The sequence below is a fragment of the Macaca thibetana genome, chromosome 20 (genome assembly GCF_024542745.1).
Source record: "Macaca thibetana thibetana isolate TM-01 chromosome 20, ASM2454274v1, whole genome shotgun sequence".
In the NCBI taxonomy this organism is placed as follows: domain Eukaryota; kingdom Metazoa; phylum Chordata; class Mammalia; order Primates; family Cercopithecidae; genus Macaca; species Macaca thibetana.
In genome coordinates, this window is record NC_065597.1 from 43,907,183 (window position 1) to 43,931,726 (window position 24,544).

At 45.5% G+C, this 24,544-nt stretch overlaps 1 protein-coding gene across 3 annotated transcripts in view; it reads left to right on the plus strand.

Annotated features, from left to right (window-relative positions):
• The first annotated feature begins 3,813 nt into the window (after window positions 1–3,813).
• The window catches only part of ABCC12 (ATP binding cassette subfamily C member 12), a 71,902-nt gene continuing 51,171 nt past the window's right edge, over window positions 3,814–24,544 (plus strand). For 2 of the 3 annotated variants that reach the window (XR_007721912.1, XM_050773186.1), the window contains exons 1-7: window positions 3,840–3,997; window positions 13,358–13,526; window positions 15,799–15,954; window positions 18,533–18,680; window positions 18,966–19,199; window positions 20,553–20,726; window positions 21,505–21,652. Coding sequence is in view for 2 of the 3 variants with exons in the window: in XM_050773186.1 (XP_050629143.1) it covers window positions 13,408–13,526; window positions 15,799–15,954; window positions 18,533–18,680; window positions 18,966–19,199; window positions 20,553–20,726; window positions 21,505–21,652 (979 nt within the window). In the remaining variant the exon portion in view is untranslated. Of the gene's footprint in view, window positions 3,998–13,357; window positions 13,527–15,798; window positions 15,955–18,532; window positions 18,681–18,965; window positions 19,200–20,552; window positions 20,727–21,504; window positions 21,653–24,544 lie in introns of all 3 variants that reach the window. The other variant, XM_050773185.1, reaches the window with a different exon arrangement.

The following is a 24,544-nucleotide window of genomic DNA, read 5'->3' on the forward strand; positions in this document are numbered from 1 at the left end:
TTTCTTCCACTTACTGTTTTAAAAGTCCATGCAAATTCCAAATTGCTTTCCAGAATCACTTGACATCAGCTTTGTTTCATAGTCCTTTTATCTCTCTCTCCTTAGTTCATTAGGCAAATAAAGCGAAAAACGCAAACCCCTTCTTTTAGCAGAGACTTCAGTGTATTTCTACTAGACAGATTCTGACAGCAACCCAGGAGGTAGAATTCTTACTTCTAGAGAGATCCTGCTCGTTTTAAAATTATTATTCACAAACAATAGCTACCATTTATTGAGTGTTTACTCTGTTTAAGGCACTGTGTTTAAGCGCTTCACTTCCATGATCCACTTTAATCCTCGGTTAGTTTACAATGCTTTTAGGATAGTGTTTTCATTTTGCAGTTGATGACGTTGAAATTTAGAGATTTTGAGGACAGATCTGATTCCAGAGTTTCTACTCTTAGCCACTATAAGCTATTGATTCTATGTAACTGCACACACTGATTTCTGAGCACTTCTTGGGGCCTTTGGGCCAAGTCTTTCTGCTCTCTCTCTCTTATCTGTCTCTTTCTGTCTTTGTCTCCCCACTCCTCTCTAATTTTTTCTTTTTTCAGACAGAACCTCACTTTTTTGTTGTTGTTGTTAAGACGGAGTCCTGCTCTGTCGCCCAGGCTGGAATGCAGTGACGCAATCTCGGTTCACTGCAACTTCTGCCTCCAGGGTTCAAGCGATTTTCCTGCCTCAGCCTCCCGAGTAGCTGGGAACTACATGTGTGCATCACCATGCCTGGCTAATTTTTGTATTTTTAGTAGAGATGCAATTTCAACCATGTTGGCCAGGTTGGTCTTGAACTCCTGGCGTTAGGTGGACTGCCTGCCCAAGCCTCCCAAAGTGCAGGGATTACAGGCGTAAGGCACCATGCCCGGCCAGAACTTCACTTGGAATAGAGACCCCGCAGAACCTCAGAGCTGGGAAAATTCCCTTCCCATTGAACACCAGTTTTCCCTTGCCACAGAGCACCACTGCAGGTGTTTGAGCACACAGACTCCTGATTTATGCATGCATAGTTATTTACAAGGGATGTGCAGGGTGGACATGTGTTGGGGCTCGGACAACAATACCCCAAAGTATGGCACTTTGGCAGGCTGAGTACTTTGAACTGATGGAGTTTGGATGACCTCAGAAGCAAGTTCTCTCTGACCTTCTCCTGCCCTCCTGTACCCCTTGTGCCCCTCTTTCTCCCCTGAGATGAGTCATAGAAACCAGAGTTCCCCTTCCCCAAGGTGAGTCATAGAAATTCTTCCCCCAAAGCCACCCATAAAACCTAAAAATATGACTCAGGCCTTCCCCCACCCTTCTGCACAGGAACTGGCCGTAAAGAAATTCTCTGACCAACTTTGTCTGAGAGTAGGTCCTAAGACCCTCATTCCAGAGGGGTCGTGCCCCATACCTAGAAAGAAGGAATGCTGCACAGGGAGGCCAGGACGAATCTGCACAGACAGGCCCTGCTGGGTCCCCATCCTACCACCTCGGTCCATTAGAGTCGATCGGAACTTTCTGTCCAATCACATTTCTATACCACTGTCAATTCCTCATTGAGTCTAAGCATAAAAATGGACGGTTCTCCCTGAGCCTTTCGGTATTCATTTCTGAAGACTCACATGTCACGGTAAACTTTGATGAAATAAAATGGTTATGCTTTCCTTTTGTTAGTCTGCCTTTTGTTACAAGAGTGTCAGCCATGACCCATATGACTGGTGAGGAAGAGTATCCCACTTTTTCTCCCCTACACATGTATATCACTGTACACAATTTTATGTACACTATTTTGTATACAAAAGAGGGTTTTTTTGTTTTTTTGTTTTTTTTTTTTTTTTTTTTTTTTTTTTTTTTTTTTTAGACAGGGTCTCACTCTCATCGTCCAGGCCTGAATGCAGTGGCATGATCATAGCTCACTGCAGCCTTGACTTCCTAGGCTCAGGTGATACTCCCACCTTAGCCTCCCAAGTAGCTAGGACTACAGACACATGCCACCACCCCCAGCTAATTTTTGTACTTTCAGTAGAGATGGGGTTTCGCCATGTTGCCGAGACTTGTCTTGAATGCCTGGGCTCAAGTGATCCGCCTGCCTCGGCCCCCCAGCGTTGGGATGATAGGCCTGAGCCACTGCACCCAGCCAAAATAGAACTTTTAAAGGAAGAGGAAAAATACGAAAAGGATTTCTATTTTTTTTCTTTTTGTATTCCAGTGCATTATCTTGCCCCACCCCCAGGCGTGTGCACACCCAGACTGGGCCTCAGGTCCCTGACCGCGGGTGAGTCCACGCTCTGCCTGGAACAGGAGCTTGTCTGGTCTCTTCCTAAGGACTTCCTTGGATACAGACCGTTCAGTCCCTCTCCATCATTCTCCACTCTGTTTCCTGCTAGGCCAACCAATCTTCTTGCGTAGCGTCCAATACCGTTTGTCTGGGTGGAAATCCGTCTCCGCCCGGCCTTTCATGGAGATGGAGGAAAACTGATCAGCATTCCTCTTGCATAAACTTGATAGCACTTGACTCCGTTTGGAAGATTGTGGAAGCGAGTCTTTGCTGTGTTTATGAGACCCCCAGGGTTGTTGCGAAGATCAGGTGATAAAGAGGATAAAGAATTTTGCGATACACAAAGGGCTTCCAGAAATGTCAAGTGATATTATTAGCAGTGATTTGCATTAATGAAGGGAAGAACGGAGGGAAATTAAATGGGACACTTTGGACACGTGTAAGGAAACTGTTGTCGGTCTAGCTCACTTCCCAGGCCGGGGAGCCTTCCTTCCTGGGAGGACCCATTTTCCTACACAGCTGCCCACAGCCCCCCTCCATCTCCACCTCCCTCTAGATAGGAAGAGAACTCAGGTCCCGCAAAGGCGGCGAATTCGCATGTCCAGGAAGCGGCGGAGCCCGAAGGTAGCCAGCAGGGGGCGGCATTGCGCAGGACAGGAGAAGGCAGCGGCCGAGTTCCTCATAAAATCCACGTGCCTGAGGCTAGGGAGGGTCCTCTAAGGTGTCTAAATAACCCTTAAAGCGGAATCAAGATTTGTTTTTTCTGCACTTAGAGAGTTTGCTTCCTCCCAGCCGGCTCGCTGAGCGCTGTGGAACCCTTCGGCTAGGCTTACCTGAAATCGGGCGCTTGTTCTGGGCCAGGCGCTGAAGAGGCTCCAGGAATCATACCTGCGCTGGGGGTGTGCAGGGTTCCAAGACTGACACAAGGGGAATTTTTCTATGCAAGGGCTAGCTGCTAGTGCCGGTATCAGACTTACTTTCCATTCATTTCAAGACAAATTGAGCTCAGATTACCGTTTTCTTTTTCGTTAAATGAATGGGGAATGAATGAATGAGATTTTCTGTTTTGAAGATTACGTTCCCCTCCCCTCCCCTCCCCTACCCCTACCCCATCCTCCCCTCCCCCTGCCCTCCCCTCCCCCGCCTTCTCTTCCCCTGATCCCAAAGTTGCTTCTTCGTTGCAGGAACACAGCGTAGGAAATTCGATGCATTCTCCCAGGAAGGAGCCTGGAGTGGGACTCAGAGGACCTGGGTGCTCGTCTCAGCCCCACGCCAGTCGTGGACAGGCCTCTGTTCCTTGGGCTTCTCGTCTGTAGAATCAGGGTTGGAGAGAGGATTTTTCTCCTTCTCTTCTACAAGGATGTGCTGCGACAGCCAGGGAAGGGCTGACCATGCACAGTGCTTTCATGCACAGGCTCTGTCACCAAAGAACCAGACCGGGCCACAGGCCATCCTGGGAGAGGGAAGAGCCCTTTAATGTGGGCAGAGGGAATGTTGGTCCGCCAGAGTTCCCTCTCAGGTGTGGTGGGAGTGGCAGTTGAATGGGGCAGTTGGAGAGGAGGACTTCAGGCAGGTGGGACAAGAGAAGCTGAATCTGAGGTCCTTGGGGAGAAGGAGGCCCAGGAGTCCTGGGCAGTAGGTGCCAGGCTCTGAGCCTCATGACTGCTGACCCTCCTCCCCTCCCTCTCATCCTCAGCCCAGGTAAAGCTTTTCCCTATAGCAATTAGCGGCCTCCATTTATTCCCATGGGCCCTTGTCTCTCATCCCCAGGACAGGCTGTGGGGAGGGGGGCGGTGACACCACTGAATGGGGCTGCCCAAGCGGGAGGCAGCAGGATCGAGGCTCCGAGAAGAAAGGCAGCCCCTTTTCCACTTTTGGAGCCCCCGTTATCATAAAAGAAAAGGCAGATATGCCAAGACACGATTTCAAAATCTCTGAAATACAAAAGCCTACATTGAATAATTTAAGTCTTTTTCCACGCATGCACAAACACATATACAGGCTAGTGTTCACAATTTAATTATGGGATTTATACCCCCCACCCACCCAAAAAAAAGACCTGGAATTCATGAAGCATCACTGTGGTTCTCATAGGAAGCTTTCCCCTTCCTTCCTTCCTTCCTTCCTTCCTTCCTTCCTTCCTTCCTTCCTTCCTTCCTTCCTTCCTTCCTTCCTTCCTCTCTCTCTCTCTCTCTCTCTCTCTTTCTTTCTTTCTTTCTCTTTTCTTTCTTTCTTTCTTTTCTTTTTTACTTAAAAATATATTATTTTCCTGTGAGTGTAGATTTCAGTTGCCCTGAATCCAGGCTCTTGCATCCTTCTCTGATCGTGTCGGAATGTGTCTGTAACTGGATGGATGACCTCGTTTGGAGATGCCATCACTGGCCACTGTTTTAGGACCTCTTGGGGATGAGGGGACTTGAGCAAAAGCACCCCACTTCCCTTCCCGCACTCCCAGCTTGGTGCTGTCCCCTGCATTCACTTCCCTCTGCCGCCTCTCTGCCTCCCCCTCCCTCCCAACGCCAGTCCCTCATCACTCACAGGGCTTTCTGGTCTGGCTGCTGCAGGTGTGGGGTACCTGGGGACAGACAGGAGAGCTGCAGTGTGGGCAGGGCCTGGGAGAGCTCCCAGTGTCTCCTCTGTGCTGGAGGCCTGTCAGGCCCTGGAGGAAGGGGCTGTGGGGGTTGGCGGAGACCATCAGATATTGATAACTTTGGTGGCTTTAAATTAAGAATGGATTTATTAAGAAAGAAGTAGGGCTGTAGTCTCGTACCTGGGAAAAATGTTATGACTAAAGGTGTGCCTGCTTTTGGTTGATGGAGGGACTCCCATCATGAGCACCAAGGAAGACCCAGAGTCCAATTCTCGAACATGAAGTTGTTAATTTTCTGGGCTAGACAGGGGCAGAAATGAAATATAACAGAACAAAGTGGGCAGGTGTGGAAAATGGTTCTTCTTGAGATGACTTCTAGACATCTTTTGTTCTCTCTTGGGGCAGAGACAAGGATAGAGAAAAAGGCCTCAGGAAACACTATAAGGAAGACAGTAGTGCTAATGCAATCATAAATGTTATGTGACCCCGAATCTCAGAGTCACAGAGACAGTAAGGAGTGGTGGGGATTGTGGCAAACTAAAGCATGTATGCCCTGCCCAGGAGGGGTTGCTGTGCTCAACGTGAGTGGATTGTCATCATGCGAGCATACAGAGCTCCTGATATTTGATGAAAGCCAGAAGCCAGTCTTATTTTTTTTTAATGTGGTATCTCCTCATTTTTAAATGTTTTCCACAAATTGGAAAAAAATGTTTAAACTACGCAGGCCATATAAAATGGAACTGCAAGTTGCACATGGTCCACAGTTTGTGTCCTGTGCTGTAAACAGAGCCCTTCTTGCTTCTGCCTGTCCAGTCTGTTGAGGTTAGGTTAAGAACCCCCTGCCTGCCAGCAGAGGGGTGCACCAACGACTTTTTGGCACCTCCTGCCAATCCTCAGATGCTCTGCATGGAAAATACAATGCCAAGAACAGAGACACGATGGCTGCAGGGACCCTGGCCGAGTCGGCACTGCCTCCTCCCAGCTCTCATTAGCTGTGCGCCCCTCAGACCCCATCCTGTGATTGCCAGCAAGCAGATTTCTCACCCCAGGCAGCTCCTCACTCCTGGCAGAGGATGGTGTGACAGACGGGGATAGAAACGTTAGCCAAAGCAGGCTTCCTGATTTAAAAAAAAGTCTCATTTTCCCCCCAGGGCTGCCAAATTTAGCAAAGTGCCATTCCAGCTGCAATGCTTCCAAGCCACCTCAGATCATCATAACTTCCCATGCCCTGGGGAGCACTCAAGGAAATTACCTTCTAGCACCAATTTCCTATGCACGCTGATTACTCAGACCTGGCCAGGGAGTCCTGGCCTCCAGTGTTTGGTATCTGGGACTCAGGAGCCCTAAAGACAAACTGATGACATCTTGCTGCCAGGGTCCCTTACCATTAGAAAAGGGAACCAAAAAATAGAAATTATAGGTAAGAGTTCTCCACTAACAATGAGTTCCACCCTCTCACAGGGGCTGGGAAAGATTAGCCTGGATGAGAGAAGCTAGCAACTGGGTGGTTGGGAGTGAGTTGTAGGAAATGACAATGGTCCTCAAATATCACAAGGCACATGAAGAGGACATCAGTGGAGGCTGCATGGCTCCTGAGAGCAGAGAAGTGTGCAGAAAAATTGCATTTAGTTCCACAGAAGGAAAAAAAATCGTCCTCTTTAGGGGTGTTTCCTTAGAAAATGCTTAACTTTTTATTTTGCGATGATTTCAGACTTAGAAAAGTAACAGAAATAATGCTAAGAGATCCCAACTACCCTCCACTGAAATTTGCAGTGACATTTTTGCCACATTTACTTTAGCATTAATATCAAAATCAGGAAATTCATCTTTGATAAAATATTATTGCAGAATCTATAGTCCATATTTAAATTTCTCCAATGTTCCAATACTATTCTTTTAAAAATTTCATTTACTTATTTTTGTTTTTTTAGAGCAGGAGTGAAAATTTATTAAAAAGTTTTAGAGCAGGAATGGAAGAAAGTAAAGTACACTTGGAAGAGAGTCAGGTGGGTGACATGAGAGTCAAGTGCACAGTTTGACCTTTGACTTGGGCCAATAATGTTCTTTATAGCAAATTTATTTTCCTCTATTCAAGCATCCAATCCAGGCTGTGTGTTGCTTTTAGCTGTCACATCTCTTCTGTATCCTTTAATCTGAGATGTTTCCTCACCTTTGTTTGTCTTTCGTACTATTGATGTTTTTGAAGAGCACAGGCCACTTGGGTTCGTCTGGTATTTTCTCAAGACTAGATGCAGGGTATGCATTTCCTACAGGAATACTACATGCGGGCTGTCTTGAGAAGAAGTGACTGGGGTCTGTCACCAAAGCGTGTTGAGGCCCGATCTGGTGGGCCAGAGGGAAATTCTCCATGAGAGGCTAGTTTGCCATGTCTTGGATTCTGTGATTCTCCCCCAAATAATTTCAGCTGGGTTTCAGAACTTGCCGTGAGCTCTTTCTTCTTCATCAGCGAATCTGCTTTCCTACCGCTGCTTTGCTCAGGTTACCAAGGGCAGGGCAGTGCCCCAGCGGCCATTGGGAGGTCATGGGTGGTTGATCAGGGACCACAGCTTGACTCTCCACTCTGCCCGGCAGTTGCAGAGTGAGGGAGCATGCGGTAGAAAGACCGTGCCCAAAGGCTGCACTTGGGTTCAGGCTTCTTTTCTTGCTTCTGATCCAGACCAGGGCTGGGTTCTGTTGATGCAGGGAGCCAAGGACTATGCAAGAATGAGAGGCCAATTTTTAAGCTCTTCAGCCCCAGCATCTCTGCAGTGGATAGCTTCCCTTTGTCTCCGGAAGTAAACGCAGAGAGGTCAGCAGGAGGCTTCTCTGAGTGGGGGGTGCCTTGGGTAGAGAAAATTCTGAAGGGCTTTCTGGTAAACAAACAAATGGAAGTCTTGTGGAAAAGGATCCAAGGAAAGTTTTGAATCTGAAGCCTTTCACAGTCATGCCCAGCCTTGTCTCGACTCTTACCTAAGTCTGGTGCATAGAGCCTCACGACACAGGCACCACACACAAACCGAGGCTCAGCCTAAACTCTCTGTTTGGGCTTTTTCTCAAATCCTTCTAGTCTTACCTCCCACAAAAGTCCTTCCTAACCCCATCCTCCTCCCAGACCGTACTGACCTCTACTTTCTCAGAACTTCTGTAGCACGGGTCTGCATTACTCAGTGACACTGAGCACAGCCAGCCTGCTTTCAGGCTTTAGATTCTTAAAATTATGATCAGATATAACAGCAATGTGGGAGGAAACCAGAGTAACTTCCAGATCTTATTTCCCCACCCCTAGAAGTAACCATCATCTTGAATTTGGTGTAGAGTGTTCCCATTCACTTTGTAAAAATAAACTTTATTTTTTAAAACTGGTTTTGGTTTACAAAAATATTGCAAAGTTAGTACAGAGTCTTCCAGTACCCTATATCCAGCTACCCTTGCTAATAACATTAATAACATCTCATGTTAGTATGGTATATGTGTTATAATTAATGCATTATATTGATACATTGTTAACTAATATTTATACTTTACTAGATTTCCTTTGTTTTTATCTAATATCCTTTTTCAATTCCAGGATCTCAACCAAGAAGCCTCTTCACAAGTAGTTGTCAGGTCTCCTTAGGTGCCCCTTAGCTGTGTCACTGTCTCAGGTTCTCCTTGTCTTTGATGACCTTGACAATTTTGAGGAGTACCAGCCAGGTATTTTGTAGACTGTCCCTCAACTGGGATTTGTCTGATGTTTTTCTCATGATTAGACTGGCGTTATGGGCTTTTGGGCGGAGGACCTCAGAGGTAAAGTGCCCTTCTTGCCACATCATATTAAGGGTACACATTATCAACAGGACTTATCACTGCTGATGTTGACCTTGATTACCTGGCAGAGGTCATGTGTGCCAGGCTTCTTCACTGTAAAGTGGCTATTCTTTTTTCCTTCTTCATATGGTACTATACTCTTGGAAGCATCGGATTCTAGTTGATTAAGTTGTTTCTCACAGGGCTATGGGATGACAATTCTGATACTGCTATACGTGTACACTTAATTGAACAGTTAAGTAAACACATGGTAGATGGTGAGAGCCAGGCTTCTCACTTTTAGAATTGGAGCTTACAAATAAGCAAGGGGAGGAGGCTAGACTTGTGATAGTTATGGTAATGGATTCAAGTTGGAGAGTCAGCATGAATCAGTATGAACTCACTGTTAGCTTAAAATAGATGTGGATGGTTACATATAGAAATATTTATAGATATGTGTTTATGCACTAGTTAATATGCATACATGTATTTCCTTACGTTGTCAGCTGAGAGGGCCTAGAAGCAGCAACGCCCTAATAACAAAGAATTTACCTAGTGTCCAGATCTTGGTTCTAATATGATTCTCCAATATAATGAATTTCAAGTACTTGGAGAAATGAAATTTTACTACAAATATAGTCATTATTAAATAAAATATATTATTATATATTGCAAGTACATGAATTTGTATATTGTATATTTTGCAAGTTTGTGAACTTTATATAAATGGCATCAGAATGTATGTATTTTTCTGCAGCTTTCTTCCCCCCTTTCAACTTGTCACATGAGCTATACACAAAGTTTGATATGTGGACTTAGTTTATTCATTTTTACCGTTGAATAGTAATATGCCAAACTCATATGATACAATTTATTCATCCATTTTCCTATTCATGGATGTTTAAGATATTGTAAAGAGAGCCACTCTAAATATTGCTGTAGAGGAGCCACAAAAATATTTTTTGCATGAGAGTCCATCCTCTGTGGATTGCTTCCTTGTGTTTTCCTAGATTGAACTTCAGTGTTGACACCAGTATGAGAGGAGAAAGGCTAGCAGGGGCAGGGAGGAAATTCAGAGGAGAATGGAAGACAGCCTGCAAAATTAGTGGCCACTCTGTATCTGACTGCTTGAACAGGCAGGCTTTCTCCAAGGCATATATATAATTAAGAAGGATAATTGCTGCCTATGTTAGTAAGACAATCTTTAACTTGACCAGATAATGCCAAATTGCTTTACAAATTAGTTATACAATTTATATTCCCACAAGGGGGGCTTAAGAGCTGCAGTGCTCCATACATATGCCAAGACTTGCAATTTTTAGACTTTTAAATAATGTCTATTTGAAGAATGAGAAATGGCTGTTATTGTGATTGTGGTTTTAATTCATATTTTCCTGACACTCAGAGATTGAGCATATTTTTGTGTTTATTTGGATCATCTGTCAATTGTCTTTTGCTGGCTCCTCTAATTAATTGTTTGTCCTTCTGTTATTAATATATTGATAATTCTTTATAAATCGCATACTGATTCTTTACAGTTAAATGGGTCACATCTATACCAGTATGTTGCTTCTCTTACAAATAATGTCTTCTGATTAATGGACATCTATAATTTCAATGTACTAGAATTTATCAAGATTTTGCTTTAGGACTTTTAAAAAAAATTGCTTTAAGAAATTCTTCCTTATCCTAAGATCATAAATACATATCTCTGTATATACTTTGCACTGTTAACATGGTATTCCTTTTTCACCTTGTTACTTTTAGCTTATTTGTGTCTTTATATTTAAAATAAACTTCTCATAGGAAGCATATCATTGGATCTTGTTTTTATATTCAGTCCGATAATCTTTGCTTTTTAATTGAAATGTTTAGTTCATTTATGTTTAATGTAATTATTGATATGGTTGGGTTTAAGCCTACTGGCTTGCTATTAATATTTGTCTTCTATTTATTCCTTTTGTTTTTTATTCTTCTGTCCCTCCTTGCTTACTTTTTTTTTTTTTTAGTTAATCTACTATTTAGTGTTTCTTTTTATTTCCTTGACTGACTTCTTAGCTTTAATCCTTTTTAAAAAGTATTTTTTCCAAGGTTAACACAATGTTATGATTTATACTTTATTTATTATTTTTGTATCATCCCATACTTAATTTCAAAATAATTTATATTTTACTGTATGTTATTGTGTGCTTATTTTTCACTTTCTGGGGAGAGGATTTGCATCTTAGATGTTTTTCATACTTATTATTACTCATTCATTCAACAAATATGTATTAAACATCTACTATGTACCAGGGACTGTTCCAGGTATTGGAAATATAGCTGTGAACAAGACAAACATGAAGCCCACAGTTTGGGGAAATAAAAAAGTATGTAAGAAAGTTTTCTTAGAAAAGGAAATGTTTGAACTGAGCCTTGAAGGCTGAGCAGAAATTGGTCAAGTGAAGAAAGGGATCCTAGATGGTTCCAGGTTGTGGCAGTAGTGAATACAAAAACTAAAAAGCAGGAGGAATAAACAGTTTGTCCAGGGAGTAGTAAGATATTCCACATGGCTGGAGTGCAGCATCCAATAATACAAATAGAGGGTGGAGAGTAGAGTATGCAGCTTGTCCAGAGGTTTAGGGAGTCTCTGGTAGCTGCTAATATTCTCATTGAATAAGGAATCTACAGCTGGGTCTATGGTATTTGTGTCATTAGTATTCATTAACTGCAGCTGGGCACAGTGGCTCATGCCTGTAATCCCAGCACTTTGGGAGGCTGAAGCAGGAAGATTGCTTGAGCCCAGGAGTTTGAGACTAACCTAGGCAACATGGCAAGACTTCATCTCTACTAGAAATACAAAAATTAGCTGGGCATGGTGGTGCACGCCTGTAGTCCCCGCTACTTGGGGACCTGAGGAGGGAGGATTGCTTGAGCCCAGGAGGCAGAGGTTATGATGAGCTGAGATCGTGCCACTGCACTCCAGCCTGGGCGACAGAGTGAGACCCTGTCTCAATTTTTTTTTTTTTTGGTGGCTCATGGCTGTAATTCCAGCACTTTGGGAGGCTGAGGCAGGTGGATCACCTGAGGTCAGGAGTTTGAGATCAGCCTGGCCAATATGGTGAAACCCCATCTCTACTAAAAATACAAAAATTAGCTAGATGCAGTGGCATGTGCCTCTAGTCCCAGCTACTCAGGAGGCTGAGGCTGGAGAATCGCTTGAACCCGGGAGGCAGATGTTGCAGGTAGCCAAGATCGCACCACTGCACCCCCGCCTGGGCGACAGAATGAAACTCCGTCTCAACAACAACTTTAAATTCATTAACAATGATTAAAGAGCTTTTCAGCAACTACTAGCTCTAAAACATGTGGGCTTCTCCATCTGACTACAAGTCTTCAGTTTCCACGTTTGGGGACTTATCTTTTTGAGATGAAGACATTATGATTTTCAAATTCTGTTGTAAGAAATACATATATTATTCCAGAGGAGTTGCTTCTTGTAATATAATACAAGCAAGGGTTATTGTAGGTTATTGGAGGAGGGAAGGAACATCAGTTTCCTGTATCCAGAGTGCCTCAGATGAGATAGATGCTACTCATTCTCTATATACTCTTGAGTAAGTCCTTCCTCTCTCTGGGCCTCTGTTTCCTCTTCTGTATAATGAGAAATGTGTAAAAGATTGCATCTGAGGACACTTCCAGCTCTGCCATGCCATGGTTTTATCAGCCACTAGCAACTTGATGGGAATCAGTTTATTCACTACTTCTAGCTATGGAAACTTCCAGAAAGAACTCATGGGAATGTGACCCCTGTTTATATATAATAATAAGGCCCTTGTTTGCAAGTGGCAGAGAACAACTCAACATACCTTAGGTAAAAAAGGAGAATTTGTCTATAGAGTATGAGGAAGGGGCTGTCATGGGACCCTAGGGCAGGAATAGAGGGAGGCCTCAGGAAAGGACTAGGACTAGGCATGGGAAACCCTCAGGGATGATGCTCTATGGATTGGATTTAGGTGGCTGGAGAATGGGGTGGCTGGCTTGGGGACTGAACAGACATCGCAAAAAGTGTCCTCTCCATCTGGGTTGTTGGTTTTCATTTGGGGCAGCAGTCACAGAAGTGTGGGGAATGTGGGCCTGTCCAGATGTGGCTGGTCCTGGGGGATGGCTTTGTTGGAGTTCTCTGACCAGTGGGTATCAGGATGGAGGGGATGTGGATGCATAGACTCCTGGGGATCTGAGAGAATCTGAAAGAAGAAGGGGTGTGCGCGTCTGTGTGCACAGGCGTGTGTGGGTGTATGTGCACGCGTGTGTGTGTGTGCATGTGTGTATGTCAGTCAAACTTCACTCTGAGTAATACTAAGAAAGAAAACCCATTTTCTTGGGGCTCTTTCCCTGGGCTGGGACTCAGCCTTGGTCACCGGGCTGGCTCCCAACCGAAACCACACCATAGGGTTTTCTGCTCTTGGCCAACCCAACATGAGAAAAGAGGAACCAAATGGTCCTACGAATAAGAAAGCCTCAGCGTAGTGTTAAGGGACGTAGCAGGTCTTCTGGCTACACTCCCCTACAAATGTGGAAAGCTCATTGGTGAAAACAGTTCTCAGGGGTCAAAGCAAAGGAACTGATCTGGGTAGAGTAGGGGCTGCCTGATCCCAATTAGACATCTTCACCTCTCAATAACCTTTGCCATTTCTCTGCCATAGAGTGAAAGTGTCCCCAGGCCAAAACCCCAGGGCTCCAGGCTGCCATCAGGATGGTGGGTGAAGGACCCTACCTTATCTCAGATCTGGACCAGCGAGGCCGGCGGAGATCCTTTGCAGACAGATATGACCCCAGCCTGAAGACCATGATCCCAGTGCGACCCTGTGCAAGGTAAGTCAGAAGAAAGATGGAAGGGAGGGCTAGGGCAGGACCTCCAGGAATGTCCATCAGGAGAGTGGGCATTGCTACTGCAACCCATCTGCTGCTCTATCTGCTGGTCCTTTTGTCCATCCACCCATGCACGCATTCATTCATTTATCAACCACTCACTTCCTTGCCTCCTCCTGCCCTTTGGTGAAAAGGAGGCAGTAGCTCAGGTTTAAGGAGAGCTTTTCATGATCTAGGACCTGTCCAAGTGCTTTACAAATATCTTCTCGTTTACTCTTCACAACCACCCTGGAGGTACTGTTACTATCTTTATCTGATAGGTGAGGAAACAGGTACAGAGAGGTTAAGTAACTTGCCTAAGGTTTGCCAGGTAGTTTTTGCTTTGTAACAAACTGTCTCAACACTTAGCAGCTTAAAACAATTGCCACTTATTTAGCTTACAGCTTGATGGGTGACCCATAAAATAAAGCAATGTGGGCTGAGCTCAGCTGGGTGGTTCATTTGGTCTTGAGCAGACTTACTCCTGTACAGCAAGGTGGCTGTGCTGCTGGGGGTGGGCTGGCTGTTGGCTGGGGCATTGGGGCAACTGGACCCCATGTGTGCTCAACCTCCAGCAGGCTAGCCCAGGTTCAGTCACGCAGTAATGCGGCGGGCTTCCAAGGGAATGAGTGGCAGCACGCAGGGCTTCTTGAGATTCAGGTTTGCAACTGGCACACCACTTTTTTCACTGCATTCTATTGGCCAAAGCAGATCACAAGCCAGCTCAGATTCAAAGTGTGAGGAAACAGACTCGACTAATTGATGGAATGAGCTGCCAGGTCACATTCCAAGGGATTGGGAACAGATGGGGAGAGAAAATGGGGTCATTTTTGTAATCCAGGATAGAAAGTCAGGTAGTCTGATTTCTGAGCTCCCATGCTCAACCTTGCAGCATATTGTATTATTGTATATATTATTAGCATTATGCTAACAATAACTTTATGAAATGCTGCCTTTTCTACATGGAATGAGGCCCTGTGGTTTGTTCTCTGAGCAACAGAAAGCCAAGTGGCATCTCTATAATAAGTGGACACTGTGCTACCTTCTCCCAGCATCTCTGTCTGGGCCAAGGACACACACATTTGAACCCTCCAAGGTGACAAGTGGAGGTTGGAAGGGGAGGACATGGGCTATTATTCCTAGCCCCAGGAGATCTCTAACTGTCCACTTTTTCAACCAGTTTATAATCGCTTTGTGGAGAGGCAATGTGGGGAGGTGCTGAAGGGAATGATAGGACTCTGGAGTCAATAAGCAGCGGGTTTGAACTCCTGTCCCACCACTTTCCAGCAGTAAGACCTTGGGCAAATACTCTAAACTCTCTGTGCCTCAATGTTTTTGTCTATGAAATGGGCATATAATACTACCCTGCCACCCATCTTACTGAGTTGTTGTGAGGAATATATGAAGTAATGCATGACTGTATCATGAAAGTCACCTTTCAGGGAATTTTTACTATGTGCTGAGTACATAGTACCTTATTCACATGATTTTAGCTTGAATTCTCCCAAAAGCAGGGCCTCAGTCAAGAACTTGGAGGCAAATAGCTTATTTGAGAAGTGATTCCAAGGAGCAAGGAGAAAGATTTAGGGAGAGTGATGCACGGAAGGAGGAAAAGGTAACATGAGGTGTGGCCTCAGTGTCACTGCTGTGAGCAGAGGGGCCTGGATACTACTAGGTCCTTCTAGAAAGTGTCCAGTTTTCCACCCAGAGGACGTGAGGTGGACTCACATCACTAGTGAGTCCTAGTGAAGTTTTCACTACTCCCCTAGTGAAGTTTTGCCCCTGGGAGTATTAATGCCCCGAAAATCTGGGCAGGAGGAGGAGGAAGAGGAGGAGGAAAAAAAGGAAGAGAAGAAGGAAGGGGAGGGGAAAAAAGAAGGAAGAGGAGGAAGGGAAGAAGAAATGAAGAAGGAAGAGGAACAAAAAAAAAGGAAGCAATGAGTTTTGAGTATTATTACCTTTGTCTTTAAGACAATTTATTAAAACTTATGTAACTTAATTTTGAATATTGACTGTGTTTAACAACTAACTTGAAAAATTCCTGAAAATTTAACAATTGGCTCTCACCAGCTGGCCCCAGCATATCACGGCTAAAAGGGCTAATGAACATAATGAATGCAAGTCACAGCTTCTTCGTGCAGCTGTGGCTGTTACTGTAGTTACAAGTTCAATCCAGAGAGAGAGCTGGGGCAATGACCCCAATGCCCAGAACACTGAGCATCTCGTTTGTCTGCAGGTTGGCACCCAACCCGGTGGATGATGCGGGGCTGCTCTCCTTCGCCACATTTTCCTGGCTCACACCGGTGATGGTGAAAGGCTACCGGCAAAGGCTGACCGTGGACACCCTGCCCCCATTGTCGCCATATGACTCATCCGACACCAATGCGAAAAGGTAGCAGGATTTGCTTGGGTCACTGTATCAGTCCATTTTCATATTGCTATGAAGAAATACCCAAGAGTGGGTAATTTATAAAGAAAAAGAGGTTTAAAGGACTCAAAGTTCCATGTAACTGGGGAAGCCTGACAACCATGGTGGAAGGCGAAGGAGGAGTAAAAGGCATGTCTTACATGGTGGCAGGCAAGAGAGTGTGTGCAGAGGAATTGTCCTTTGTAAAACCATCAGATCTCATGAGACTTACTACCACACGAACAGCACAGGAAAATCTGCCCCCATGATTCAGTTACCTCCCACCGGGTCCCTCCCATGACAGGTGGAGATTATGGGAGCTACAATTCAAGATGAGATTTGGGTGGGGACACAGCCAAACTGTATCAGTCACCTCAGGACAGAAGCCCACTCTAAGGAAAGGGTCTCATAAACTCTTTTGTGTACTCCCTAGTTGTGTGCTTCATAATTTCCCCAACATGGAAAATGACACCCATGAGTGAGGGTAACCATTCTCTGAGATTCAGGCTGGACTGCATGAACTTCTTGGCCCAAGCTGTGGGGAGGTGGGAATTAGGCAGCATTCGCAGGGAGAGAGGACTCACTGGAGAGCTATGGCCTGAGGCTCAGGACCCTTCTGGCTGAGCTCCAGCTGGTTTGCAGGGGCACTGTATCAAGACAGAGGTGGCTGGAATCTCACTTTGCCCTGTGCTGGTCAGACCCCACCTGACCAGCATGCAGCTTAAGGTGTCAGGTTTTGTTTTACTTTAAACATCATTACTGGACTTTTATATTACAAAATATATTTAGGTTGATCCTAATGAAACTGCCAATACTTGACAATTTTAACTTGTACAAATGTAAATGTCATTTGTCCAACCTAATTCATATTCATTATAAAAATGTGAAAGCAGCAGAAGTTTAAGCCGTGAAAGGATCTCTCCCATGCTCCTGCTCTACTCCCTGGAGGCAAAGCACTGTGAAAATGTCAGTGTGACTCTGTCCAGAATTTTCCTACTCTGATTAAACACACCCTGGGCTACCGTCTTCTTCAGATCAGTACCTCTTCTTACCTCACAGGTCATGTTTTATTTTAATCTAAACAAAAAATGAAGCATGCTACATAACTGTTGATCATGTTGCTCTTTTCAGTTAAGAATTTACAAAGGCTTTTCCATGTTAGGACAAAGATATCAACTTCATTTTTTCCAGCAGCTGCATTGAACTCTGTGGTTCTGATTACATATATAATATGAAGAATGGGGAAGGCCTGGGAGTGTTAGTCATGGCCTCCTAATTGCTTCTAGAATTGTGCTTCTCCTCATTTGTGCCCCGAAGAAATCTCAGCTAGTGGTACATTCAAAAATCTACCTCCTGGAGAAAGTTGCCAGGGAGCTCTGAGGGCAAGGGACTGGACCAGCATCTGTGGAGCGCTGGCTCTCCTCCGTCCTCTCTGGCTAGTACTTCTCCATCTGTTCTTAATGTTTCCTCCCATCTACCTAGTGTCCACTTAGATCCTTGTCTCTCCCATGCCATGTTATGCTCCTAGGTGATCCCCTCCACTCCAAAGGCTTAAACACCAAACACACACTGACTCCCCCAATAACGTGTCCATGTCTATCTCCAGGCCACACCCCACTTCCAGATTCTGAAACTGTGTGGCCAGCATCTAATTGGACGGCTGCATTTGGATGCCTCATGAGCATCTTCTATCTAAAGCTGGACTTATTCTTGATCCAGGGCCCCAAACTGACACTATTCCTCTCCTCTTCTGCTTTTCCCCATCTCTGTCTCTATAAATATTCACACAGTTGGCCAAGCCCGAAAACTGGGGTCCATCCTTGAACCTCTTTCTCCTTTCCTCCCACATCTCATTCATCAGTAAGACCTGTTGTCGCTCTCTGTCCACTTTTCTTTAATTCCACTGCCACCTCTCACCTGGAGGCTGACAGTCTCCTGCTGCGGTCTCACACCATCATCCATCGCTTTCATAGCAGCCAATTGATCTTTTAGATGTGCAAAATGATCTTGTCACATCAGCTTAAAAATCTGTAATGGCTTCCTTTGCACTTGGAGTGAAACCTAAACTCCTGAAGGCCCTTGAGGTTTTCCCTAGGTCTTGTGAAGTCCCCCAAGGTCCCAAAAGTTCCTGCCTTGCTTCCCACTGTCCCATCAGCCCCTCCCCTTTGCGCACCACACTCCTGTCTCTCTGGCCTTCTTCCAGATCTTTGAAATTAACAACGTCCTCGCTGCACTGAGAAGATTTTTCTCTTGGCCTGTCTGTTGCCTCTGCCTTCTTATAAGAGCTGACACTGTGGCAGAGATGGGTGGTAGGCAGAGGAAAAGAAGGCCTGGCAAGGACCCAGATGCCACAGACATACCAGCTTGTGTCTAGGCATTGGCCCCTGCCCTTCCCAAATCCCACCTGCTCAGGAAAAGCAGAAAGCTGAGCCGGTGCTGGAAGGTACCATCGCCAGGGAGGTGGGCTGTGCTGAGCACCCTTGCAAGAACGTGCCCAACAGCATAGCTTCAAACAGCACATAGAAGTGCCAATCCATTTTAAGCTTCCGTTTTTTTATCACAGATTTCGAGTCCTTTGGGATGAAGAGGTAGAAAGGGTGGGTCCTGAGAAGGCCTCTCTGAGCCGCGTGGTCTGGAAATTCCAGAGGACGCGCGTGTTGATGGACATCGTGGCCAACATACTGTGCATCATCATGGCAGCCATAGGGCCGGTGAGTGGGGCAGCCCTTCCTCCTCATCTGCTAGGTCCCCAGCCTAGCAAAGAATGCCATTAGTTACTTCCTCTACGAGCTGGTGGGTTTAGTGCATTGTCATTATCTGTGTGCTCCTTGGGGGCGAATTTTCATAAAGTGAATCCTTGTCAAGCACAGCAGCAGCCACCAAAATTAATTAAAAAGTTTGCCTCCTAAAGTCAGCTTGCTGGCATGATCTGAGGCCTCGTATGCCAGCCTCAGTCCTCAGTGGCCCTCTCTTCTCCCCACCATGCTGTTTTACAGACAGTTCTCATTCACCAAATCCTCCAGCAGACCGAGAGCACCTCTGGGAATGTCTGGGTTGGCATCGGCCTTTGCATAGCCCTTTTTGTCACCGAGTTTACCAAAGTCTTCTTCTGGGCCCTTGCCTGGGCCATCAACTACCGCACGGCCATCCGGTTGAAGGTGGCGCTCTCCACCTTGGTTTTTGAAAACCTGTTGTCCTTCAAGACATTGACGCACATCTCTGTTGGCGAGGTAAGCTGGCTCAGAGGAGTTTAATGTTGGAAAATGAGTCCCGAGTAGTTTGAGTGCATGTGAGATGTGGGTCCTGGATGGAGCACCTGCCTTCGTTTTGCTTGTCTGTGACCTCCCCTTCATGTCCCATCTCCTGGCTAAGTGAGGGGTGGAGATGCAAAACACCAGAGGAGTTCCGACACAGGAGGGCTCGGTTCAGGCTGGAGAATTTGGAGAGACTTCCTAGTTCCAGTGGGAACAGGGCTCAGGGAGACTTAATCCAGTTGCTTTGATGGTCTATGGGGACAGTGGAGCAGTACTGAGCACACTATAGGCGTTTAATACAATGGATTGACTGATGGCTTCAATAATCCCAATTGTGTAGCACAGGGAGTGCCAAAGCCACAATGAAGACCATGCCTGTTGGACTTCAGAGCTGACATTTTCTTAAGCTCTTAATCCTTGGCAATAAAATCCTTAACACTTATCAAAAACAACAAACAAACAAAACACACACAAACAACAACAACAAAAACTCCCTAATCAAGGGAACCCCAGGTGGTGTGGGGTAAGATAAGAGACTTGCTTCTTTCTTACAGTTGCTCTTTTAGCAAGCTCAAAGCATCTAATTATGATTAGATTCAGTTGCATACAGCAAAACGAAAATAACAGTGGATTAAACAAAAGGAATTAATTTCACTCTATGTTAAAGGAATCTAGAAGGGAATAACGCAGGGTTGCCACAGGAGCTTCCAGATCCTTCTGCCTTTATCACTATCTTTGCACCTGGCTCTCACCATGGTTCAAAAGTAGATGCTAGAGACCCAGCCATCCCAGCCACGCTTCAGACAGGTGGTAGGAGAAAGAGGAACAGAAGAAGGGGTGCCTTTCAGGTTGAGGTGACTCCCTTTAAGATTTCATCACAAATGTCTCATTCTACACTTTGACTTACATCTCATTGCCCTCAACATGGACACATGGCCACACTCATTCCACAAAGAAGGCTGGGAAATGTAGTCTTTTCTGGGCCCATCTCTTCCCCGAAGAAGTGGAATTGTCTTCACAAGGAAGGCGGAAGTAGAAGGAGGTGGGGGAGATTGTGTAGACAGCTAGCAGTCCCTCCAGCATGCTCCCAGATGGTAACATTACACTTTGTCTTTCTGCATTGAGATCATCAGTCCTACAAGACCGGCCTCTCCAAAGTGGTACCAGAACCCATAAAACTCATCATATTGGTCCCCAGTGACCCCTTCCTGCTTTAGAGCAGTTTTTCTCCTTTCTCCCTAGATCCCCTCGGCCAGTCTGAAAGCCTTCATTTAAAGACATGTTTGACTGATTCTTCCAAAGCCTGAACCCTTGCACTTTTCTTTCCAGGTGCTCAATATACTGTCAAGTGATAGCTATTCCTTGTTTGAAGCTGCCTTGTTTTGTCCCTTGCCAGCCACCATCCCGATCCTAATGGTCTTTTGTGCGACATACGCCTTTTTCATTCTGGGGCCCACAGCTCTCATCGGGATATCGGTGTATGTCATATTCATCCCCGTCCAGGTAATGGCAGGCTTTTGCGCTTCTAACTGCTTTATATTTGCATTTCACACACTTTCACTGAATCGGGTGGAAGGCTGCATTTCTGGCTCATGAAGCCTGTGCCCCATTTTGTACTCACAGATTTACTTCCTTTGGCACAGGGTAGTTTTTGTTTGTTTGTTTTTTGTTTTGTTTTTATTTAGTGACAAGGCCTCGCTCTGTCACCCAGGCTGGAGTGCAGTGGTGCAATCGTAGCTCACTGCAGCCTCAACCTTCTGGGCTCAAGCAATCTTCCTGTCTCAATCCTGCCAACTAGCTGGGACTACAGGTGCATGCCACTGTACCTGGCTAGTTAAAAAAAAAAAAAAATTTGTAGAGATAGCATCTCGCTATGTTGTCCAGGCTGGTCTTGAACTCCTGGGCTCAGCCCATCCTCCTGCCTCAGCCTCCTGAGCAGCTGGGATTACAGGTGCAAGCCACTGCACCTGGCCACAGTGAAGGCTTTAAAAAAAATTGAATTTGAATGCTCTGGGAAGTGGAATGCCTCTTCAATTTGTCAAAGCCCCCAGCACTCCCCTTGCGTCCTGGCAATTCATGCCTTTCTATCACCTGCCTGACCCCCGCGTGGTGTCCCTTAGACAGCATGAACAGCCATAACTCAAGGGAAGAACTTGGCTGAGACTCTCAAGCCAACTTCCTTTAGAACTTTTCCTGGCACCTACACTCCCATCTCTGGATTTTTAGGCCAGCTGCAACTCAGCAGTTCTCTCTGAAAACAGTGTTTGTACCTTGATTTCAGATGTTTATGGCCAAGCTCAATTCAGCTTTCCGAGGGTCAGCCATTTTGGTGACAGACAAGCGAGTTCAGACAATGAATGAGTTTCTGACCTGCATCAAGCTGATCAAAATGTATGCCTGGGAGAAATCTTTTACCAACACTATCCAAGGTAGGACAAGAGTAGCTGCTTAAAGAACCACTTACCTTGTAGAATATGCTCTTCTAAGGGGTTCTTAAGGTTCCCAGGGCCAGGCATTCCAGAAGGAGGCTGAGGGGACCCTCTGAGCTGCTCTGCAGGTCAAGGGATTTTTCAAAGGATTATGGAGATTTAATAATAGAGCCAGGCATCTGGGTTCTGGTGAACCCAAGGGTGAGTGACATATGGTTTCTCTTTCCTGGGGCATGTGGATCCTGGTCCTGGCGAGTTATCTTTTATAAAAATAATTCACTAAAATATTGTGAGCAGGAAAAAAGCTGTCTCCAGCTATTTCCTTGACTTAGAAGACATCTACACACACATACGCTCACACACATCCAGGGTTACACAGACCTCTTTGCCTGCAGCAGCATCCCTGTGTTTGGATGGTCCACTGACTCAACGCTCCTTGGGCAGATACGAGGAGATGCATATGTTTTACTTTTTTTAAAGCTGATATAGAAACTATTTCGATCAAATATAAATGCAAATATAATTGCAGGGACATTTACATAATTGCTGACATAGACTCAGGTGGTTCACCAGTTAATGATCTGAACCACTGTTACAATTGACTCTCTGGATGGACAATTACACTTTTGCACCAGCATGGAACCAGGCCAAAGCTGTGTATCTGCACTCTAGGGAGTGGCTGTAGAGCACCTGCTTCTGAGCTGGCCAAAGGAAGTGCGCCAGGTTGGGACCCCAGCAGCACTAGGGGACCCCCTTTGAAGACCCTGAAACACATCCTCACACTCTGAGTTCACGTCAGTGCAATTTAATTTGATTTGATTAAATTTGTTTCCATATGATTTCAATTTAATTTAACTTGTCAATTTAGTTCAATAAATATATATCAAGTTCCTACTGTGTGCAAGGCCATGGGAGCTACACAAATGAAATGGAAAAGGATTCCTGCTTTTACGAGTAAGGGAGGATGAGATAACTTAGCTCAAAAATAGCCACGAGTTTGTTGGCTCTACCTTCAAAGTATATCCGGAAGCCATCTGCTGCTCTCCATTTCACTCCTACCCGGTCCAAGCCAATATCCTCTCCCTCCTGGACTATGACATCTAGGCCCTGCTCCTGCCTTCTCCCTCCCTCCTGCAATCCACTGTGCACTCAGCAGTCAGAGTGACCTTTAAAAAATGTCAATCAGATCCTCCTGTTCCTCCTCTGCTGGAAAATCGTGGCTTCTTATCACACTTAAGATTATTCAAAGTTAGGTCTTTGGAAGGAAATCCAAATTCTTTCATATGGCCTGTTTGGTCGGACATGATCTGAACCTTGGTGACCTCTCTGACATTATCACATTCTACCTTAACCTTAGGAAACTCAGCTCTAGCGGTGTCTGCCTTAGTTTGTTTCTAGAACCACACGCCACACTCATTCCTTGCACTTGCTGTCTCCTTTGCCTGGAGTGCGCTTCCGCTGGATGTTTACAGTGACTTTGTCTTGACTTTAGGTCTCTTCCCAACATCCGGAGAGGACTTCTGGGCTGCAGTTCCAAGCATCTCCATGCCCTACCTCTCAATCACTTCATCCTGCTCATTTCTTTCAGGTCACACAACACAATTTGTAATTACTTAATTGTTTGTTTCTTTATTGTCTATCTGCCCCACTGGAAGAGGGCCGAGACCCTGCTCACTCCTCTATTCTCCAACTACAAGTGCAGCACCTGGCATATAGTAGACATCAGGTTTAAATGTCTTGAGTGAGTGAACACAGGAATTCACGTTATTCTATGGGGGAAGATGGGGAAAGTGCCACAGGAGAAACAGAGATGCTCCATGGAGGAGCATGCTGGGTTGGGGAGACTGGGAAAGGCTTCCTGGCAGAAGTAGCTTTCAGGTAGGCCAAAGGGATAGGACAGATTGGGACGTACAGAGAACTGGGGAGGAGGAGAGGCCTGGAGGTGGAGATAAGAGGGTGCTCTTGGGGACAAGGGGGTGCTAGGTGTTCTTTAGGGGAAGGGCACCTGGATAGCAGAGCTTGGATCCCAGGAGAAGTGGGCTGCAATTCTGCCCCGATCACTGAAAAGGCAAGTTACTAAACCTGCGAAGACAGTTTTCTCTCCTGTCAAAAAGGCATAAAATAGCAGCCTCTCTCTCATCACGCAGTGGTGAGGATGCTCTAATGAGAAAGTGCCTGTGAAGTGTTGAGCAGAGCACCTGGCATGTAGTGATCACTCCATTAGAACATCTAGGGCTGTCCTGTGCGGATGTGAAAGAGCTTTTGCAGAGGAGGCTGGAATTGGGGTTGAGGACAAGAAACAGCAGGTGAAGGAGGCTTGAATGTAGTTTGTGAGCTCTGCAGTGCCATGGGCATATTCTGGACTTAGGTAAGGGAGAATACTCTTGAGTTTTTGTGTCTATTCTTGGGACACCAGGCAGGTGCCTTCAGGCCAGCACATGTGTTTTGTTTCTCCCCTGATGTATAGTATTTAAAAACGTTTTTTCAATTAGTTTCCAACATTTTAAAGTAGGGAGATGTCTCCCAAAAATCCAGACCTCTTGGGAGGATTGCTTGAACCCAAATATTTGAGACCAGCCTGGGCAACATAGGGAGATCCCATCTCTGCAAAAAAAGTTTTTAGAAATTATCTGGGTGTGGTGGTCTCAGGTGTTCAGGAGGCTGAGGTGGGAGAATCACTTGAGCCTGGGAGGTCGAGGCTGCAGTGAGCTCTATCATGTCATTGCACTCCAGCCTGGGTGACAAAGCAATACCCTGTCTCAAATATAAATAAATAAATAAAAATCTGGACCTCCGACTTTGAAATGGTGGATGATCTGGTTGTTATTGGACCGAACTGGGGCCTGCTCATCTGGCACAGTAAGGCCAAATATCCACGCTGAGGCTTTGCTA